A 22,985-nucleotide genomic window follows, 5' to 3' on the forward strand; every position below is an offset into this window, starting at 1 on the left:
CTGGGCCATTAATGACAGGTATTCATCAGCAGCACAATTAATGGGCAGAGGTGTGTTTGTCTGTCTGTGAAATGTTGATGGGATTCATGTTTTGTGGAAGTCTCCTTCCCATGCACTAGAATACTTCAAATATACAGTGAAAAAAAAACCACATCTTTGCACACTTTCAACTAGTTCTGAATAGAGTTGGAGTTACATTTATTTTTATGATATTTTGAGTATGGAGGCAAAAGCAGTGTCCCTGTGTCTCCTGTCCAGTCATCAAGAACAAGAACAACTTAATAGCTTTTTTGGATGGCCATCCAAATATAGGAATAGGCCGTAACTGTAAAATATTAATTTTAAACCAAAGAATTCAGGAAAACACAGTTTTGCTTCTACGCCTCACATTTCAGAAGTTGCAGTAGGAGCGAAAACACAGAATAATTTATGAATGGCCACCTGGTGGTGCAACCCACCTGCAAATCACATGTTTCACTTAGCCTGTGTCCAAAGTTTGGAAGAAATTTAAGAAAATGGTGAAGTCGCACATATAGAAAAGATGCAAACAAAATGGTTTTAGGTAATGAGTAAAAAACAATGACGTTAAAGTAACATAAACTCTATATTTCAGTGGCTAAAGGTGACACAAAGGAAAACTTACAAGAAAACTATAAAGAGACAATTTGAACTGTACAAAAGACTGAAAACTGGAAGCAATACACTGTAAGCAAATGTGGGATTATGTGAAGACATACTGAGGACTATTTTCTGGCATGTTAAGCGGACTTTAAACAGTTGCTGGATTATGTAAGTGAAAATGATAAAGCAACTGATTAAAAATTGTAGCCAAATAATGAATAAAACTTAGCAATACAACAATGAAACAGCCAAACAAACACTGTGGCACAGGGGCGGTTCTAGGATTTCACCCTTAGGGGGCCTTAGCCCTTACTACTGTATAACATCACTGCTGATGTTAATCTCAATTAGCATGTTAATGCGGAATTCCATTATGTATTACCATCGAGCTAATAGGCTACTTTTTAGCACATCATGGCTTTCATTGTCATTTGTCATGGATGGGAAAAGTGTCAAACTGATATTTAAATGTGATGTCGCTTATGGTATGGTTGATTTATATATCTTCTCTTTTGTCTTTGTCTCTTTGGGAGGCAAATAAACCTCCTGAACTATAAACCCTTGTGTCTCATTTGGGAAACTATCTGCCAAACTGAACACCCACATTCAGAATGTGCAGTATAAATTTTGATAGTTTGATAGTTGATCACTTTAAGGGGGCTGAAATAACAGACCTAAATAGGGTGTAGAACTGCCCCTGCTGTGGCTACAGACTGCAGGAGAAAAAAAAAGGTATATTGTGTGAGGCACATTTCTGCGATACAGCACTATGTTGTCACATTGAAGCTGTAAAAAGATTTTCAATTCACAAGTTGGCCTCCTGCTCCCTTGGCAAGCCTTTGAACCAATTGCTTCTTGGAACTCTATGAAGGAATTTCAGAGCATTTAATTTGCAACAACAAATTTCATTCACTATTGATAAGGGCTGTGAACCAATGCCAGATACTCGCAACCGGACCCAAGCCTCCTTCTAAAGCCACCCTGGGCAAATGTCCTAGAGAAGCGTCAACATTTATTTGATCAGATGTATTAAATATTATATCTGATGTGATACATCATCACTGAAAGCACAGAGGTTCTGTTGCCCTCTGGACACATTTGCCCTGTGATCAGCCCTTATTTAATAATTATAAAGTTTCCCAATCCTTTATCTTATGTGTCGCATTCATTTGAATGGTGCATTTTCTCCAAACAGCTGATTGACTTTCCATAGGTTTGGCTCCAGCTCTGGGGATTTAAAGGTTGATATGGGAGTTAACCGCCATCATAGCTAGGTTTCCCAAAACCAAGAGCTCAGAGGTTACTGTAATACAATCACAATCTTGTAGCGAGGTCGCCACTGTCACCCTGCAGAGTACACAAACTGATTAGACGCGTGTCTGCTCGACAGCCTGTCTCGATCAAATGATTAGCTGAGATATCTCTTGACAGATCAGACCACCACTTTGGTCTGGCCTTTACAGCCTGCAAATGGAGGTTTGAAATGTGTGACTGATATGTAAATGTGCCACCTGAGAACAACATTATTTATTTTTTTAAGCCTGGTGAAGACGTTTTCTTTGCCAAAACTCCATAACACATGCGTTCGGTTACAGCAGTAGGGGGTTAAATTCCTATTTAAACTCATTTGTATCTTAAATTAAATGTCTCATACTGGGTCATTTCTTCATATGAATCCTCACATTTTCAACCATGATAAACAAATCTGCAAATGTCAGGGGCACTGTGTAAATATGGAAATGAAAATGATTCATGCATACATTGCAAGTTTCCTGTCTTAACTTTAAATGCCACTGCTGCAAACACAGCTAACTGTTAGACACATCAAAAAGCTTGTATTTAGAGGCTCAGCGCTTTGCCTTTTGCTTCCTGGGGACATGCGCGTCACGCACATCTTACTTTGTGTTCATCAGACACAACTTCATTACCAAGCTGAACGTCATCGTGAACAGATTAAATACCTGACACATGTACATTTGTGTCATGTCTTCAAAGCCCTGTAGTTCCTCATTATTGGCATCTAGTGCTCATATTTCTGCACATCCATACTGATGATCAGCCATGCAACCATATATTTACCTGTGATGTATTTGTCACTGCTTGATTATCATTATTACCATAATGATATTTTACATTTCTATTTGGCTTTTATTATGTAGTTTTCTGTGTTTATTTCAGGCAGTATTTCGAGTGAGATAGGGATCCAGTCTTCCATCCAGGCAGTGTTATTTATTGATATGAAATACTATCAATAATTCCTTACTCTAAACTGGGTCTATTTCTTGTTTTCATTTCCTTAAAGATAAAGTATAAGAACATTATAAGTCCGATACATACACATATTCCCATCGGTTTTGTATCACATGAGGTAAATAAAGACTCATTTTAAATGTGTACTCCAGGTACGACAATCTATTATTGTGTAAGCAAACACCAAATGCTGAGGCAGTCCTCAGTGGTGTTTACAAGCCATCAACCAGTGGATGCTAAACAGGAGAGCAAGCAAGACCAATAATAGCATTCGATCAGGATAATCAATGAAAGCAACGGGTAGACAACAGACCAATTCTCAAATAGATGGAGATGGATGAGCAACATCCTGCAAAACTCATTGAGACTTTAGTTTGATATGTCACTGGTCAGAGAGCTGGTAGCACTGCTGAAGAGCATCCCACTCCAGATATCAAGCATCAAGGTCAGACATGTGGCAGCCCAAATTAAATCTGTTGTGGAATTTTTCAAGTGGACCAAAAATGATGACTTGTTTTGCTCGATGGGTCATTTAATATCATACAAACACTTGGCTAGCTGGCTGTTTTTGTAATTATACTAGACCAAACTATTTTAAACAACAGGCAGAATTTTTTTAACTCTGTTGGAAAACTAAGTTTTGTTACTGTGTAAATTCTATGGCTTTGAAGGGGCCACAAAACACACTCTGTTTTTAACTTCCAAGCACATATACAGTCAGTTATGATGGTTCAACAGCTGATTTGTTTTCGCTACCTGAAGTTACAGTAATTTTAGGTGGGGTGTCATCTTACCGGGCATATGCACCATCCTGCAGTTGCACACTCGGAGAACCTCATTGGTCTCGCAGAGCAAACGGCAGGCGCTGATGCTGTATGTGTCATATCCGGGGAACTTCTCTTTGCTGGTTGAGCGGCAGTTCCCCCAGGGCTGGGGCAGGTAGGTCAGCTAAGCACACAGAGATTTATTAGGCCCCAGTCGGAATCACCAGGGGTGAACATTTGCAGGGAGAACATTAATGTGATGGTGGTGGGGGGAGAACACGGACTGTGTGTTGTGATGAAGAAGACCTACCCTTTGCTCCTGACATGAAACAAAGGTCTGAAAGCCCGGAGAGACGCCAAAGCCCAGCTGGTGGATGTAGGGAGGCTCGTCTTGACTGTGGATCTGAACTCGGATGCCGGCCTCTAGGGACGTCTCATCTTTGGGATGAAACGGAGCACAAGTGTGGAGCGTCACAAAAAGAAAGTACAAGGGAATTTCAGATGGCTGCCTCATCTGACAGCTTGGACTCAGTTTGACGCTAACTACAAACCGTATTTCAGTCCTGTTAGAAAAATAACCCACTAGGGATTAATATTCTGTGACAGCTACAATGCAAGCACAAATCTGAGGTAGTGCATTTTGTTCAGGAATTTGCTTTTACAAATCACATTTTTCGGGGTTGCAGGAATGCAATTCAAAAATGTATTATTTACAGTATGTGACCCAGAGAGATGGGTGCAGGTTATTTTTGATTTAAACCCAGGCAGAAGTATCTCATGCTGTAGCATAGAATAGGATTAGATTGGACAAATAGTCTTGAGGCTTACTCGTCTCTCTCCAGATGGGCAGATACTCGTCCTGTTGGATATCCAACATGATCTCCAGCCCGTTTCCCATTCCACCCTGCTTGGTTTTCCTGGATGTGGTCCTGTTGCCATTAAAAGTGTAGCATTTCCCATATCTGGTGTAAACCTGGAGGAGAATAGATTCATATCATGAATATCACCATAAACATGACAGAGTCCACATGCTGGCTGTGACCAGCTCATGCTAGTGGTGCAGTGAGTGAAGGCAGAGATACAGTATGGAGCTGAAAAATAAATCTCTGCATGTTACTGGATATTGCCCACAAACTGTTGTATGCAGTCTGCTGGCTCAGTCCCTCATGGACTTTGATAAGTTGTATTTGAATGAATTCCCACCACCCACCACACAAACACTGCACAATGCTGCTCAATAGTACTACCATCCCACTGAAATATCAAATGGCATAAGAGATTCTTTAATCTTCCTTCAAAAGGAAACAAAAGACAATAAGAGAGAGGCTGCTTTAAATGAGCTATCACGTCACCACCTATCAGAGGAGCTGTCTCTGTGGGGGACACATCATCCCTTTGTTTATGCCTCTCATCTAAAGTGCTGCACTGCAGAAAATATCCATCTTACAAGTCATTTATCTGTTATCTCCTTTGAGTTTTAAAGGCACAATCTGTGATCCACATGTAAACAAAAGGGGATTGTGGTCCCACCAATAGAGCCCAAAACACAGATTGGGAACCTCCTGTAGCTCTCAATGTGAGTATTTTAACACACAGACCAGCACTGGAAAACAACGCAATTGCGGCTCTTGTTTAAGGTTTGATTTGAACAGTACAATATGTGGAGAAAACACACAAAATACTCAATCAAGCTTTTAAGGAAAAGACTGAATGATGCGATTAGTTTGTTAAAGTAAAGTCAGTTAAGTAATACCTGACAAAGGTAACGCTACCTGCTTTAAAATTGTTCTCGAGCCTGGTGCCAACATTACAATATTCGTTTGACTGGCCTTGCTTCACGATTAAGATGTGTTGCCAAAGCAAAAAAAAAAAAAAGAAAGAGAAAAAAAGTCACTAAATTTACATGTTGAAAATTGGATTTTCGTAATGAAATGCTGATGATTTCAAACAGCATCAGAATCATGAGCCCCGCTGCACATGTTAATCCCTCGAACAACTGTCCTGTGTGTGCAGCTTTCTTTTCTAAATGACACATATATATTCTTTTCACTGTGCGCAAAAGAAAAAAAAAAAAAAAGAATAAGTAATGTAATGGATTCATTTTGTCCAAACATCAAATAAAAGAGGACAGTGATGAAAGTATTAAAGCTGAAAAAATCACATGGCAGGAGAGGTCAGCAGACAAAGCGCCGGAGAAATGACAGTGAAATAACAATCGAGCTGTATAGACGGCAGACATATCATTAAAGAGACACTGTGGCCATCCCAGCATTCTCCAAAACATTGACGTCTGTGTTCCGACTTTGATATCAGCTTGATCCACCTAATGAGCACTGTGATGTCTAAATAAGGGACACTGGTGGAACAACACAAGCTCTCATTTACAGACCACAGGGTGTATTCACATTTGAGATGGTTGAACAACAAATCAAAGCCACGGTTGTGGGGTTCAGTCGAGTAATTCCCTGGAACAGTGGGCAATTTTACAATGTCCACAACAGTGATTAGAGCAAGAAATGAGCACCGTTTACAAAAGCTGCTGCTTAGACAGACAGCTGGATTTTTATGCAATAACAGACCCCGGAGCTTTTGATCTTGGTGTGTGTGCATGCATGTTTGTACTGCGTGTGTGCTTTTGCATGCATTACAAATGGTAATCTTCAAAGTGAGTCTTAGTTGAGGATTCAGAGAAATGGGTGTCACAATTACAGATCTCGGTCTCTGATGTGATACAAAGGGGTCTTTGCAGGCGCAAACGCGTGCACTTACTTCTGATCGCCACTTTGCATTTATTTCGTGAATTGCAGCAAACTTTTTCAGTAAGTAGAAGCAGAATATGGGCGGTGAGGAGGGGAGAGGGGGGTGCAAGTGTTCGAGTGTGACTTTTGACTGACATGTGCTATTAGGTTGAAATGGTTTAATCTCTATTTGGCCGATGCGGAGCAGTTGAGGAGGTGAGCTGCACTTATCATTGATCCTCCCCTCCCCTGTTCATTGACACACTTAAGCCTCGGCAGGCAGACTTTATCTGATGGAGCAGTTAACAGAGGCAAAGGAGGATTTCACTTTAGAAATTCTCAAAACACCCCGACCAAGTGCATCGCTTCCGCTCTAAAACTTTGGGCGCTGGAGGACGCCGGGGTGTTCACAAATGATGTCCCCAGAGAGTACGAGTAAGTTTTCCCATCATCTCGCCCAGGAAATGGTTGTTGGCAGAGCTTCCACTGGCTTATTTCGTAGCTTCTGAACCCCCTTCCTCTTTCTGCATCTGCAACGTGATTGATGGAGCATTTTTCTCTTGTTACATCTTGCACCAAATATAGTGAATGTAACTGGGCTGACTTGGGCAATTCCCAAGTGGGGACTTGGCACTGCTGTTGACAAGCTGAAACATAGCAGCAGCATGGTAGTTACAAACCAAATGAAAAGAGGCATTGTGCTGTACTCCACTGAGAGTCTCAAGTTGTATACATGAGCTAATTATTGCGGCACTTAATGCACCATCGTTCGCTTTGCTGTGACTTGGAGGTCTGAAACCTCCAGTGTGTGTGACAAATCTTTAGAGGGTAATGGAAAAATATCAAAAGATGTGCTGCAGTTCTGTATCATTCTGCCATAAGATTCAGGGCACACAGACACTTCCTAAACTATGAACTCTATAATTTATTACAATACAGTCTGACTCGTTGTTTTCCAATGTAAATAACTCTCTCATTCTATAGGATCCCGTTTGTCATGTTTGTCTGTTTGATTATGCAGAACCTACCTGGGCTAAATGCTTTTTTGTTCGGTAACAGTGTATGAACCGCTATTACAGTACAAACTAAAAACTAGAAGGGCCTTGGCACAGCTATGATGAACAATAGATCACTACTTGCGATGTGATAAGACTTGCTTGTTTGCAGCTTTTCTTTTCTTGTGATGTCAAAGCGGTTTTCTTTGAAAAAGGGTTACTGTTTTGCCTTTATGGGAAGCAGCACCTGTTTCGGATCAGTCTTCCCAGTTTCATAGCTCTGCGTCTGGCTGCTATCACCAAAAAAAAAAAAAAAAAACAAACAAACAAAAAAGAAAACAAAAACTCTTTCTCACCTCTCTAAAAGCCCATTCTACACTACCTGACACAGGTAATGATTGGCTTGTGAATGTAGTGGAACAAGTGCCTAAAAAAATTAGTTCATGCCTCAGTAAGGTAGGTCCTCATCTGTCATACAGACAGAAGAGCCCTTTATTAAACCCCAGTCATAAAACCTTGATGATTGTTATGCTCGCTTAATGTAGAATATTCTTACTTAATTTCTGTTTTAACCAAACATCCACAAACACACATGAAACATAAAAAAGACAAATATATAAATGAATGCATTACTTTCTGTAACGAGGACATATTTCAGAATAAATGTAGTGGTTGGTTTCCAGGTCTTTGCCATGTGCAATTTGCTGTGTGCACTGTACATGATGGGCATCATTAACAGGATATCCACATAATACAAATACAGATGAAAGAAAAGGTCCCTATTTCACTTAAGTGACCTTTTCTTTGTTGCAGCCGTACTACTGCTACTCTGTACACATAATACATCTTTTGGATGTTTGTCCCTGTCCATCCTAGAAGAGGAATGCTTTGTTTTTCTTTATGTCAGAAGGTTTTTGTGAACATTTTCCCTATTCAGATTGAGTATCAAGGGACAGGGGTGATCTTATGTTGACACTCCAAAGCCCCCTGGAACAAATGCTGTATATATTTTTAAGCTAAAATAAAATGAAACCTTACTAGACTATAGTGAAAGTGCATTAAAATAAAGTCCTCATCTACAGTAACATCACTTTGGAAAGATGCCTGACTTCATGTAATTTGCATGAAGTCAGGCATCTGCTGCACACCAATTATAACATAACTGTCTTAAATGTCATTTCATTATGTGTCTTTTGTCAGTTTATTTTCTCCCAAAGTGCCTTGTTTCACTCTCTGCCTCTCCATGCTAAACGTATTAAGAGACCAACCACTTACCATGTAATTCATAAGCCCTGGTGGGGTATTACTGAGATCTTACAGTCACATGGCACTTTTCCCTTTAAATAACCTGCAGGAATCACTTCAGTGCTTCTCGGGAGGACATCCATTTCCAGGCAGAATACATGTCATCGGGTAGCCCTCTGAGTATGAGGAAGGAGGATTTGAATTCATTTACGGAGGGTGGTAGAATATGCCTGAGTACTGATTGGCAGTTGAAAACCATTAAGGCTGGTTCCTGCAGGTTTAAGGTTGAGACAGAACATTCCTTGGTTTAATGGCTTCATTACAACCGCTCAGCAGAAAGTCCTGAGTCCTGAGTCCCAATATGATATGAGCTACATGGTATTTCATTTGGTTTTTTTAAGGAACAATGGGGTGTGCAACACGGGTGCCAGTCAAAGTCATACATCACAAAAACACGTCTTTCAGTCAGTTATTAATTAAACTATTTGTTTCTAAAAGAAGAAAAAAAAACTGGTGGTCCAACCATGAATCAATCCAACTTGTTTCCACAATTTTGCAGAATCCAATTTTTTCTTAATTCTTAATTTATTATTCTGACTTGTTTCCAGATACTTCCTCCTAAAACATCCTGGGAAAAGGGAAACTGCACTTTGAGTGAAATGAACTCATTTCTCATGGGCAGATATGTTTTCTTGACTAAATGACTAGTTATCACACATACGCAGGGCAGGAAAATAGCCATAATGGTACTTCAACAGGGGCTAAGGGAGCAGAATGAAAAAATAAAAATAAAACATTGCTCATTCGGCATTTAAGGTCAGAAACGTTTAAGACTACACTTACATGTACCAGATCGCATTTTATTTATTCACAGAAGTACTCAGATGTTTTTTGTGTTGTTAAAATGTTAAAGATTGGTAAAACATGGAGTCTTATTTTGTTCAATTCAGTTCTAATCTAGACTGTACAGATAGGTGATACACGCAAGTTTGTATTGTAATGATCAAATACCCCTGTTAAACCACCAAACAAATAAATAAATCAGCATTGCTATCACACTGCATGAATCTTACATAAAGCATCTGAGGCAGTGTCATCAGTTTTGCCCAACGCACTCTGAAGGACGAGACATAGACATAACAAAGAAAAGAAAGAGACGAAGCTGACTTAAAAAAGTAGTCAGGGAGACGCCTAAGTTCAGTCACAACACTTGCTGCCAACAGGCATCTGAGGGTAGACACACAAAACATGTGATGTCTTAATTTTAACGTTGCCTCTGAACAGAGAACAACAGTACGGTGTACATAGGCTTTAAGTGCAGGGCACAAAGTCAGAACACATCTTGCATCCCGTACGCTCCATTAAGATAGGGCATTTTACAATGCTATACATCGCATTTGACATGTAATAAAGCAGTAGATCAGTGTATTTGCTTTATTTATCTAAATCCAAGTCACAAACATTCCTTCAAAACCATCTCTCTAATGGGACCCAATCGTCAGAAGTCACGAACAAGGCTAAAAGCAAGGCTGCAGAGATTCCAAGCATTTTTCGCTCAAGATTAGGAAAGAAAAATGAGAGTGATGCGATGACATGGAGTGATAAGAACTCATTGCTAAATCTTTCATACTCCCATAGACCCAGTAAAGCTGCATAATTCATAAATAATGCTCGATCAAATGGCAGGCAGATTACGTTTATCACCGGTCAGCGCTTTTGAGATATCTGCATAAATACACTGGATAGCAAATATAAATCTGGCTAAAATCACAGCCTCCCCCCCCTCCCCTATCCAGCTATAATGAGAGCATAAGAGTTACTAAACAGAAGCGCAGACATGCAGACTGGAATGTGAGGCAAGTTTTGCACCATTAACCTCCATCTCAATGTCGGTCTCTGAACGCGGCACCGGGGACGCTTCTCTCGATTGCCATTCGACACATTACAGTTATTGTGTACCAATTCCAACCTTCATTACACAACTGGGTGCCGAGGTCTCAATGGTAGTTTAATACAGCCATTCGAGTGAGGTAAATACTGCGTAATCAGAGGGCTGTCATCGTGGTTGTTCTTACTCTGCTGTAAATAAAGGTGATTTTCTCAAACTATTGTAAGAAATCCAAATTAATGCTGAATGTACAGGGTGTTCTCAGCAGAACTTTTGATTAATACGAAGAAAATACATGGATTTTACACTGTGGTCACTCTCAAAGCCTGAGGTAGGTCTGCCTTACAAGTTGATGCACTTACTTGATCGTTTGAAAGTAGTATGGCTTTATGTTTTGCTCTACCATTTGACTAAATACCAGACATTAAAATGATGAGGTTGGATGTAAACCTGCAGGGCTTGTTTCAGTCATTAGTGTAGGAGTTCTGACTCATCTCTTCTCTCCCTTTGCTACCCTCTTTCTAGTTTCCGTCAACAGAGCATCAAAAATAAGTGGAGCATCAAAGCCAGAACAGTGCACTCAGCAAACCTCTCTCTCTTCAAATGTTAGTATTCCCATTTTTTCTGTCCTCTTTTCCTCCCCATGCTGCTATTCCCCGCATATCCAAGCATACTCAGCTAATGGAGCAGTGGGAGATGCTCTTGAAAAAGAGGTTGAAAATGGACAGGCTCTCCAGCAACAATACAGCAACACACAAATAGAATAGTCCACCGCATTCAGCGCTCTCAGAGACGTGAAAGCTTCCTTTGAGTACAGTGTGCACTAACATCGTGGCCACGGGCCCATAAAGGTGCAGTTTTATAAATGTGATTAGAAACTACTGTCATAATGGGGATAATTCATTTGGATCACCACGGTGAGACAGGTCCCTAATCAGTCTTCATGTGTAATTGAGATGAATCATTTGCTACAGCTAGGGCTTGTGCCTGGGTGCAACTAAAATGGTAAGTAATTCTTGACCTTAAAAGCCAAACAGAACAGTGCCTATTAATAGTGGTCCATAGGGGAAAATTGTTGCCATTATCCATTTATCTATGTTCAAATGAGTCAACATCCTTGGTAATTTTCTTGAAAAAGTCGCTTTAACCCTGTAGAAGCTCAAAAAAACAACTCTGGTACAATAAACATGTAGAATCTGTATAAAAACGGCATGTTCAATTCAAGCTGAATCTTTGTGGAACCTCCCCGTCAAACCCTTACAACACCACTGGTTCAGCTATGGGTTTTTTTATATTTTATTTATTTTTGGCCTGTGGTGGTTTAGGAACAATTTCAGGCTATTTAGTCCACTACAGAGCGTGAGGTCATGGCTCAGAAGAGAGGAGCACAGACATGCATAAGGCATAATGGTGCTCTCAACATAGCGAAGGAGTATATTGTCTGCTAGACACAAGCCAAGTGTGCTATACCTTTCCAAATCACCTCATTTGGCCTGTGGTTCTGATCAGGCATTCTGTAGAGTGGACACTGATGTAGCTGAGGAGAAATCTGCCCTGGGCACTGCACCGGCACAGTCCCGCCTTAGGCATTTGTCTAACTGTCGACTTTGTTTTTCTGCAGTCATTTAGATATTCAGGCTTAATTAAGGTACCTCTGTCATTAACACTGGATTTCATTTCCTAAGCTCTCAATCTCGCACCACTCCCTGCTTCTCTCGGAGTCTGGCACCCACTCCAAAACACAAACACTCCCACCCAACTGCCACTGAAGAAACGCCGTCACAGTTCCCTGGCCAACCTTTTATTTAGTATTCATTATAACCGAGGCACCTGCTTTGTTGTTTTTCTTTTCCAGGAAACTCTGGGGAAACGATATCTGTTGGATTGGAGCTACATGTTAGGCTTGATGAAACTTTCAGAGAGGAAAAGCAGGATCTACTATCTCTTGACATGAATCATCAATATAAAATATAGTGTCCCTTCAGGGATATGAGAGAGATAGAGATGCAAATAGATATCAGCTGCTAGCTCTAGTCGTTTTCTGACAAGTTATTCATAGCTCAGCATATACATATATATAAACATATACAAATACTTGTGATAGGAAGTGTGGCTGGTGCACAAGATAAACATTAATGTTTTTTTTCCCCCCTCATCTTGTTTTCCCGCTGCAACACGTCTATTGTCCTGGGACTTTTAATGACATGCAACACTTGCTTTATTCACAAGATGGTGCAATAAGAGCACTTACTTACCTACTTACTGACTCACTTATCCAAACCTTCCCCTTTTGGTGAGTGCAAGACTGAAACAATATTTGCCTCTCAACCGTGTAACATTTATAAGCATGGGGATTGGAGTTTTTCATGCTACATAAATCATCCAAGTAAACAAGTCTGATTAGCGTTTTTGCTCAGGCAAAAGAGCTCATTTTGAGTCAAAAGCAAATCGCAGACCATTAGACTAAGCTGGATCTAAAGCCAGAGTTTGGCAGACAGACATTTAACCTGCACACCTAAACACACCCAGTTTAATTTGGCCACGAATCACACTCCTCTCAAATGGCCGAGATAAGAAAGGAGATAATGCAGCAATGTAACAAAGGAGCAGCAGGACCAATGTAACGAGAATCCTGTCCTTGACGGACTCTGATCAAAGTCACACATTTTTACCAGACAGAGTCTATCTGCAGGGGACTGACAGAGTGGATGATTAGTTTTGCAGAATTAATGATTACATTTGAGGGGGTGACATTTCTGGCATTATAAATTCACTTTCTGCCGCTTTTTCTATTTGGGAACAAAAACAAAAACTCCACAAGCAAATTCAACCACCCACCAACACTCACGTACACACACATCCAGGCAGCATTGTTAACTGAGGGCCCGGCATCATATTTCAGGTATGAAAACTAAACGCTCTCATGAACACCGTAATAATATTACTCCAGTATATTCATTCCAGTATTTCTCATTTTTCACAAAGAATTTCCCTCTCATTGGTTAGTGGACTTGTTTCTGTCTCTCTCTGTGCCTGCGGCTCATCTCTCATTGTTACTGCAACACCTAATGTTCACCAGTGGATGTCGATAAGGATTATAGATGATTCGATGCCCCTTTAATGCCACGTTATTAAGAGTGAGGTCACAGGACCTCTGTAATCCCTGTCTGCACATCAAAGACAGGCCAGATATCTGGCCTGCTATTAGTGGAGTGGCTGGATGCCACCTGCCCAGATGTTTGGCATGTGGAATCCAGTTCTGCCAAATGGGGATCATGAGAACACAGGGCACCTTCCAGGAAGCATCTGAAGCTCCCAAACGTCAAGGACAAGCCTGCGGTCAAAAGAGCAAACAAGCAAAAATATACCTTTTTATAATAATCTATCAGCCCAATAGATGTTGCTCAGTGTCCATTTAGAGCCTTTATAAAACATCCTTCAGTATCTTGCTAACAAGGTTATTGGATCTGTCCTAGAAACCCTTTGAAGTTGATAGCATAGCTAGCTCACTTTAAAATGTTAATTTTAAATGTACATAACAGACACTCTGCACAGAGGCCACAGAGCTCAGGGTGGATTAGAAAGAGCTGATGCTGGGCCCTGTGCATCCCACAGTCGTGACAATCCCAGGCCTGTCGCCTGCGCTCTGACTGTCAGTTAAAGAACCTGCTTGTGATAGGGCCTCAAAATACTGGAAGGCTTCCTGTGGTTACAGCCCTGACTGTCAATGTGGATTTGATCTCCTTGGAGTTTCCTCACACTGAAGTTGTTTGTTGTTATTTACAGCCAAAGTCCCAGAGTGAGTCTGTGCCATTGTACACTCAACTAAGCTGCGGCGGAGGTCGAGATGATCGTCGCCATTTTGTGGTGAAACACATTATTCGCCGTTAGTGTGAGAACACAGACAAAGATTAGAAGAAATTCTACATTTAGCTCTCGCGAATGGACGTATGGTGATCACAAGGCCTTCTAATGACTCATATCAGTCACATTGGAGAGATCGTGTGTGTGTGTGTGTGTGTGTGTGTGTGTGTGGAGAGATGGAAATATTTATATTACATTTGTTGTAGAAGCGAGTTGTCCTCGGTGTCACAGGTGAGTATTATATAGATTCAACATTTATAATCTAAAAATGACACATGCATTTTTAGCACACATTTGCTCCATGTGGATGAATTTGTGTCAAATCAATTTCAAAGTTGGTAACCTCGACTTTGACCTTGTCCCGCACTGCTCAGGTTTTGACTCAGTTCCATTAATAGAACTCGGAGCAATTTCATCGCATTTAACAGGCACAAAGCCATCTTGAATGCTTCCAGTGACAAGCGCTTCTCCAGGAAGAGGTTAGAGGATATCATGCCGACGCTCTACATCTCTTTCACATCTAGAAATCAATGCATTTCAAATAATTATCAATGAATGTCAAGGCTTTAATAGATTTCAGGGTCATAAACGAACACATACAATTAATTTAGATTTTACATTTTGATATTGGATCATCAAGTATGCATGATTATTTATCCTACAAGGTCACTTACCGCCACCACGCACACGCATGTACACACGCACAGACACGGCTGTTAACGTTAGCACTACCACAGCCCTGACGGCAGGTGGTGCAGATGTTGCTTTGGCAACATTTTAATCCATGACGGCACCAATAGCATGAAGATGAAGATGTCTGAAATCACGAATGCAAGCCTAGCCAGGACAATAAATCTTACCAGAAAAAGAAGTTTGCATTGATTAACTTTTGTCTCTGGCACTTTACACGTGGTGATGATGATGATGATGAGGTGTACAGACAGACTCACTTTACTGAGCCACTGGCTTATTACGATAACGAGCAGGCATTTGGTGTTGTTGATAACTGGCTTTCATTCTGCGGTTGTCGTGACCTACTGAAAGCTGAATGCCTTCAACCTACTGGAGTACCGCTGCTATTTCATTGAAGAATATAGACAGCTACTTAAGCCAGGTTTGACTTTAGGTGCTTTCAGATGATTAGAGAGTGCTAGGTTTTTAGATAATGTGGTTTCAGAACTCACTTTCACACAAACAAAGCAGAACAGGTGGAATTATGGCAATTTTGGGTGCTCATTAAATACAACTTGATATTACTGTCACACACTCTCAAACTGAAAATAAAACCATCTCTATCAACTATAAAATGCTTTTTCTAATGCAACAGACTCTGGCCAGATCAACTTGTGGTACTATTAAGTCTCAGCTCTTATTAGGAATTTCAATTCAAGATCTTGTGTTAACACAAGACTTAATTGTTAGATTGCTTAAGGCCCCTCACGTGTTAGAACTAAATTGGAAGCTATCATTTACCACATCGTTTTTTTTTTTTTTGTGTCACCTTCACTGATTTTCTTGCAGTGAAGGTACATGTAATGATATACAAAATCCTGAACAGGTTGTGTGGCTCAGGTCTGCTGGCCACACCTGAAAGTTGCTTGATGATTGATCTATAATCTATAATGTTGGCATCCTGATTTCCTGTACTGTAAATCTATAGTGTTGCTATGTTCTATACACAAAACATCTATGACATGTCCTAGAAGGCATATTCCTTTTTTGAGGTTAAAGGTGTTTTTTGGGAGGATTTCTCCTATAGTTGATTTGAGGGTTTAAGGACAAAGGGTACACTGCATAAAAGACAGATTTGTGATTTGTGATACTGGGCTATATAAATAAAATTTGACTTGACTTGACTTGACACGCACATACAATCAGCTTCATTACCTGAAGGTGGTGAAGCAGCTGCGGTGAGCTTTCCTCTTGCATTGTGCCTCTAGAAGCACACTATCAGTCAGATCCCAGTCAGGCACTAAAAATGCATGATTTAGTATAACAAAAAACAAGACTGTAAACCAAGAAGAAGAATTGTGACTTCTGCAGCTCTTCTTGAGATCTATAATTCACTTTGACAGATGTCAGAAACAGAGCATGTTTATTTTAGTCGCGCTGTGACAACAAGCTGCAAAATATACCTCCGAAGACATCAGACGTCTTAACATCCTGCAGTCTGTGGAGACGGAGCAGTGCATGACTTATCATTAGTGAACAATGACAACTTGGAGATAACTTAATTATGATTACAAAGTCCCACGCACTACAGACTTTACTTTGATGGAAGAGGAAGGCTCTAGCTCTACACAAAGCATTTTATGCGTGTCTTTACCCTTCAGAGAGTCTATAGACATTTTAAACACGAGCATTTGACTGCATGTGAGTGAGTGAATGAGTGTAGTGTAGTCAGTAAGTGCAACAGAGCAGAGCAGTCCTTACCATTTGCACTCAGACACCTCTCAGGATAATCATATTGGTTCTCAACATGGTTTGAACAGTAAGTCAGGACTTCTTTTCTAAACTGACTTTGGCAACATAAGACAGGCAAAAACAGTTTTTTTTTCCCTGGAAGAAATAGGAAAATAAGACAGTGCAGCAGTGAAATTAATATGGCCTCTGACTCTGGTGGCTTAGTCTGATAAAATTCTGCTCTGTGTCTCACAGCTGCACCAAAAAGCGGCAAACAGAATGTCTCTAACTGATTGGTACGGCAGTCAATACATCAGCGGGTGCACTGGGATGAAGAAATCAATGTCAGCGCATTCCCATGGTGCTTCCATCTCTGCCAACAAGCCCTCATACAGGGATGGAAAGCCATCTACTGAACCTACCCAAAGGGGATAGTACACACCCGATATTGATGTTTGAAGGGTTGCCTTGTGCCATGAAGTTCCCTTGTAAAAGCCGTGGTAAAGGATTACCCAAGCAAGCAAGTCCTCCTCCCGCGTAGCAAAAGAACACTAGTTTTCACCCTTGGTACCGTTTTGAAGGGTCATTTTTAAACACAGCGAGGGACGAAGCAAACAACAAGAGAAGCTAGGAGGGGCCATCCATCACTTCTACTCGGCTCTACCTTGCTGTTTGTTGAGTGGGAGATAAAGTTGGCCTTATCTTCAATTAAACTTGATCAAACACTGTTAAAGCGTAATCTGTAATGCTAAACAAAACAAACAAAGAGGCTCACCAGGAATACAGAAAAGTGCAACTTTAGTATGTTTCCACAGTGGGTGGATGAAGCCATGCAATAGTCAGCAGCACTGTATAAACCATACTGATAAAAAGTGTACTATATTCAGATTGCCATCTTCAGTGTCAACTTAACTACTATGTTCCACATTCAGTCAGTAAAGATTCACTATGGCTCATCTATTTAAATCTCAATCCTTAAACCTAAATTATAGAATCTGAAATTCTCTAAATTATAGAACCGCTTTGTGATCATTTCAGCATGTTCAGAGAGACAGACCTTTGATACATTTATTTAAGACTGAGCTGGAAGATGGGGTGTTTAGAATGAAGTTTAAATAAAAAAGGGTTTGTAATGACAAGACAAAGAGGAGAATATCTGTACGTCTGTGATTCCTGTGTCAGATGAGAGGTTTTTGTTGAGGTTTGGGATTGTTGCATGCAGCTGAGCAGATAAGATTGATGTGCCACTGCTCTGCCAAACAGACAATGTAATTAAAGTCATGCAACCATGGTGTGTACCAAATCTGAGGGACATGCTGCCACGTCCTTCTTCTCAATTCTATATTATTTTATTTCTACCAGAAGACGCTGCATGGCAAATCTGAGGATACATACATATGTGTATGTGTTTTATGTCAGGATTTACCATCAAACACCTTTTTAAGAATTTAGTTAATTTTAGTTTTTTGAGTTATTGTCATCGCAGAGGATCCAACATTCATGGTGCATACAGACAATCTAGACTCTGTATCACCTGTAGCGGGGGAACTCTACGTTACTATGGGACGTGGTAAGACAGGAAATTACTGATTGGGATCACTAGTCGTAATTGTTATGTAAAACAAAGCCCGGGCTAAATCCTTGTGATGACAGAAAATGTTTTTCATCTAGGGGAAATGACAAAGGGACACACACCAAGCTGAGAGCAAACACCGTCTTTCCCAAACACAGACCGCAGTAAGTCGCACTATAGATTTTTTGGGCACTTACAATAAGCTGTAAACATAATACTAACTTATTTCTCATGTTATTGCTAACATGTTAGCGAACTCTCAGCAAATCATTTATTTGGTGTCATGTTAGCTCTGGCTTTGGTCTTTATCACTTATTTTCTTTACAGCTTTAAACATGATTCAGATCCTACACAAAAAGTCAGAGAAAGGCTGTAATTCATTTTATGTCATCGAACCTCAGCAATATTAAAAAACTGCAGCCAAAACTTTGAAGTTGCATTCACTGAAACTGTAAGTGTGATGATATTCCAGTAGACACGCACTGAAAAAACAACAACATCCTATTAAACTTCATACCAACAAGACTGCAATTTAGGCCAGGTCAAGGCAGCAAACAACATTGGTATTAGCAGCAGGTTTTTAGTATGAGGAATAAAAACTGAATCACAGCAGTCTGCAGCAGTAAGAAAGTAAATTACTGGAGCTTTTACTCTTGCAAAACTGCAGGTAGCTGGTGAATGATCATTTGTAGATTGGTCCAGCAGAAATAATGGCCGATTCATACTGGTGCGGGTCATTTTGCAGGGCAAGAAAAGCCTTGTTAAAACTGACTTCCACTGCACACCCTCTTAAAAGGTTAATCTGACAAATGAGGTGGTGACATTAAAATCTGATAATTAAGGAGCAAAAAGCACATTTTCCACAGCGAAAGATTAATTAACTTGATGGAATTTCAAAGAAAAAAATAACTGAACTCTGTCACTTCTTTCAAACCTTCCTGCACAGCAACACATTTTTTTTTACTTTATGATTTTAGCTTATTGTAACACATAGATCATCTCTGTATCATACATCCATGTTTGTTTTATCTATGTGCTGTGACCTCAATTCACCAAACAGTCTTTACAGAGGACCAAACCATGGGTATAAACAGATAAATATGAGAAGTTGACCCTACTGAAATCCCCAGTTTAATTAATGCCAGGTCCCCTCTCTGTAATTTGAAGTCTCCTTTATTAGAAATTTTAAAAGTGCTCTCCCTAGGGATGTTCTGAGTCACAGGGAAATTGTGGCACAATATGTTTTTAATTTCCCAGGAGGTCCTTGCACAGCAACTATTTAACGATGGAGCGGCTTTGCTGAATGAAACTAAAAGGTATGCTTTTTTTCTTCTGTCATTATTACTGGTTCCAACATGAAATATTCTGTCTATTTGCATGGTTCTCACTTGTGCTTCTTCAAAGATGTGTACTACTGCCTTTTATTTGCCTTCCACTGGGACTTGCACCGGTATGCTGCTAGATCAAACAATACAGGACACCAAATGGAAATCATGAGAAACAATCTGTTTTTATCTCTGAAATGCTGCATTCTGATAACTTTATTTTTAATTCATAGCCTCCTGAATGACTACAAGGGTGAAATCTTTATTCAGACTTTGGGGGGGGGGGACTGACTCCACATGCGATAGGGGTACAGGGCTAAATGAAAGACAGAGATTATTCATATGTGGGAAGATCCTACAATCTCTAATACTATAGCACAATCACAAATGTCATTCCACAAATACAGCACAGTGATATATTCTTTATCCATTTCTCACTCTGAAAGATCCCATCAGCTCAAGATTTATTCTTCCATTCATATGATATCAGTAATATAAGCTGATAAAGTTTAACTTTAAAACAAAAACAAACAAATGCTACTGTTATTGTGCTAACCACAGGCGTCTCTGAGCCACATCTATTTCTGAAACATTAATACTTCAGTGTGATTTCATCATTAAGAGTTAACTAGCTAATTCTAGCAGTAAAGCCACAGAGGGAACTATTATTAACATGTAAATAAAATGTAATCAAATGCTCTCTAACCAGTAGATGTGTTTAAATTGGATAAAATTAAAGATTGATGTGGTTAAAGCACTGATCATAGAAAACAGCTTTACCAAACTGCTATTGTTATTTACTATATTACTTCAGTGACATAAGGCCACACAAAGGGACTGTCTTTGTAATAAAAATTGTAAAAAAAGAAAAAAAGAAGAACAGAATATAAACCCTAAATTAGGCAAAAACACAAACAAATTAAGATTCTCAGTCATCCAGGTCATGGTTATTTTGAAAAATGCTGTTCAGTGGAAACTGGACTTGATTTAGGTTCTTGAAGATATTTGACTTCTATCTAGAAGGCTCGGTGAGTCCTGTGGAGCCATCGAGTGGTTAATTCTAACATGTGGGTTGTTGTTCCTAGCTGTCGTGTGTCTACATGCACCCAATTCACCAGGTTACAGTGGGCTTTCTCAAGAAAGATTATTTCATAACTGTCGTGTAAACAGGAAACCTGGGTACTGTAATCGACATGAGGTATTAGCAAAAACCTGATTTCTCCCAGAGAACTCCAATTGCTCTGCCATGTAAACGCATAACAGGTTTTCTAATCGGCTTTTTACAAGAACGCATGTGCAGGACAAAGGCTGCCAGCAGGTCGCCACTCTACTATCAGCTGAGAAGTGCAGCTAGATGAAAGGGGAGATATTATTATTTGGAGTGATGCAACCTCGTTTTTACACAAAGGAAAGGAGAAATCTGATTATTTATCTGCTGCATGTATACGTGGATTTCCAGTAACCAGGTTTCTTGAGTGCATATTAGCAACACACCCTATAGCGTAACAATTTTACAGACAAGATTGAAAATTGTTTGAAGCTTTCAGACAGTTGATAAGGAAAAAACAGATATTGCAAGCAAACAAGTCATGTGGTATTTAGACTTATGCAACACATAACAATGTGTAATTTAAGGGGTTGGGAAAAAAAAGACAAAGAAGAAGAGATCAAAAGTACCCACAAACGTCCACTAGGTGGATGAGAGTGCGGGTGATGCTAATAAAACATCGTACGCAAACACACAAGAATATAAACCAGTTAAAGGTGATGTTTGAGAACCTCTTGGCCTCTGCGATCATGTGTACTACGCTCAGTTGAATGGCTCTGTCTTTAAGTGACCAACTGATCCATCAAAACTATTGTCTTCCTTGACCAGTATGTTGAATCATTAACATGTTGTAGCGAACATAATGTCATACCAGAATATTGCAATGCAAATATTCTTTCTTCAAAGTTTTAATAGACACTTTAGAGGATGAGTATGTGATTTGGTAAAATTAATTCAAGCCAGAAAAAGTAGGTGGCTCAAGGAGATTCAAGGTTAGATGGACCAGCTTTCCACTCAATTTGGTAGTCAAGCGGATGTCATTTCTAATGGCAGCTTAGTCATTTTGTGCCACGGCACCCCTATGGCTCAGTTGTTTCAAATATTATTTCCTGACCTTGTTGGTCTCTATCCTACTGAAACATTTCCGGTCAATTTTAACAGATGTCCTGTCAATGTCACTCTATCAACATAGAGCCCTGAGACACACGTTCACAACAGGAGCTCTGTTTGTCTGAATCTGCAGGCATCAAACAAAAAGAAAAACAAAGAGAACTGAACATTTCCATCCACACATTTTCTGTCCCACAATGGGACCTTGCTTATAAAACCATTAAGCTCTCAGGGTCTGTTTATGTACCTTGTAGTTTGTTCAGATACATTTAGAAATGCAATTTGCAGCTTAGTTCGACAGCCAACCTACGAAACAGCTGCTGGGGATCAGCTCTGATCCACTATCTTGACGAAAGACTTTGAATCAGTCTGTGACTGACAGGCCTGAACTAGATGGTGTCCACCATGACACTGCATTGTTTACAACAGAAGCTGATGATGGGGGTGAATGATGCAGTGCATTCTTTTTACATTTGTTGGAAATGCGTCAGAAGGCTGAGCACTCCTCTCATCATCACTGCTGTTCAACCCTCCTTTTAGATTTTTGCAAAAACTAAATATACCACACAGCTGTGTTTGGACTTTGGTCTATTTTCATTTCAGTATGTTTCCATGTGCTCATTTTATGACTTGGAGTGGGAGCAGAACGTCAATCATACCTTTGTGCATTAATTAACATTAACACTTGGACTTGCAAGGTGTATGTTCAGTATTAGCTGAGGCAGTGTTAAAAGTCCCTCAGTAGCTATTGGGAAATTGATTTTACTTGAGTGATTAACCAACTTGTATATTTTAGTTTCTGAGTAGATTTGCTCTTGTGCTGCGATAGTTCTTATTTAAAAAAATGCTTTAAAAGCTGTAGTACTGCTGGAAAAAGGACAGAAATAGAGTAATTTATCTTTGCTGGACATTGCTCATGCCACAGTTGGCTATTTTTATTCAGAGTCAACACAAATGTGGTTTTTGCTTCCCCAGTGGAAAACTTTAAGCAAACAAAGCACTGAGGACTGCTCCAGTTAGGGCACTGGTCACTGCACCCCATACACTGTTGTTAAAGTTCCATTAAACTTGGGGAGTTCGGGCTTCATAAAATTTCTCTTGAAAGTAGAAGTCCTCAACCGCTGATGGTAGATGGGCATTTTTTTTTTTTTTATCTTTGAA

At 40.0% G+C, this 22,985-nt stretch overlaps 1 protein-coding gene across 1 annotated transcript in view; it reads right to left on the reverse strand.

Moving 5' to 3' along the window:
* The window catches only part of asic4a (acid-sensing (proton-gated) ion channel family member 4a), a 70,415-nt gene that overhangs the window by 6,361 nt on the left and 41,069 nt on the right, over nt 1-22,985 (reverse strand). The window contains exons 2-4 of the mRNA XM_026376796.1: nt 4,464-4,608; nt 3,946-4,073; nt 3,666-3,819 (exon numbers count right to left, since the gene is read on the reverse strand). Of these exons, the coding sequence (XP_026232581.1) occupies nt 3,666-3,819; nt 3,946-4,073; nt 4,464-4,608 (427 nt within the window). The remainder of the gene's footprint in view (nt 1-3,665; nt 3,820-3,945; nt 4,074-4,463; nt 4,609-22,985) is intronic.

This window comes from Anabas testudineus, chromosome 21, assembly GCF_900324465.2.
Source record: "Anabas testudineus chromosome 21, fAnaTes1.2, whole genome shotgun sequence".
In the NCBI taxonomy this organism is placed as follows: domain Eukaryota; kingdom Metazoa; phylum Chordata; class Actinopteri; order Anabantiformes; family Anabantidae; genus Anabas; species Anabas testudineus.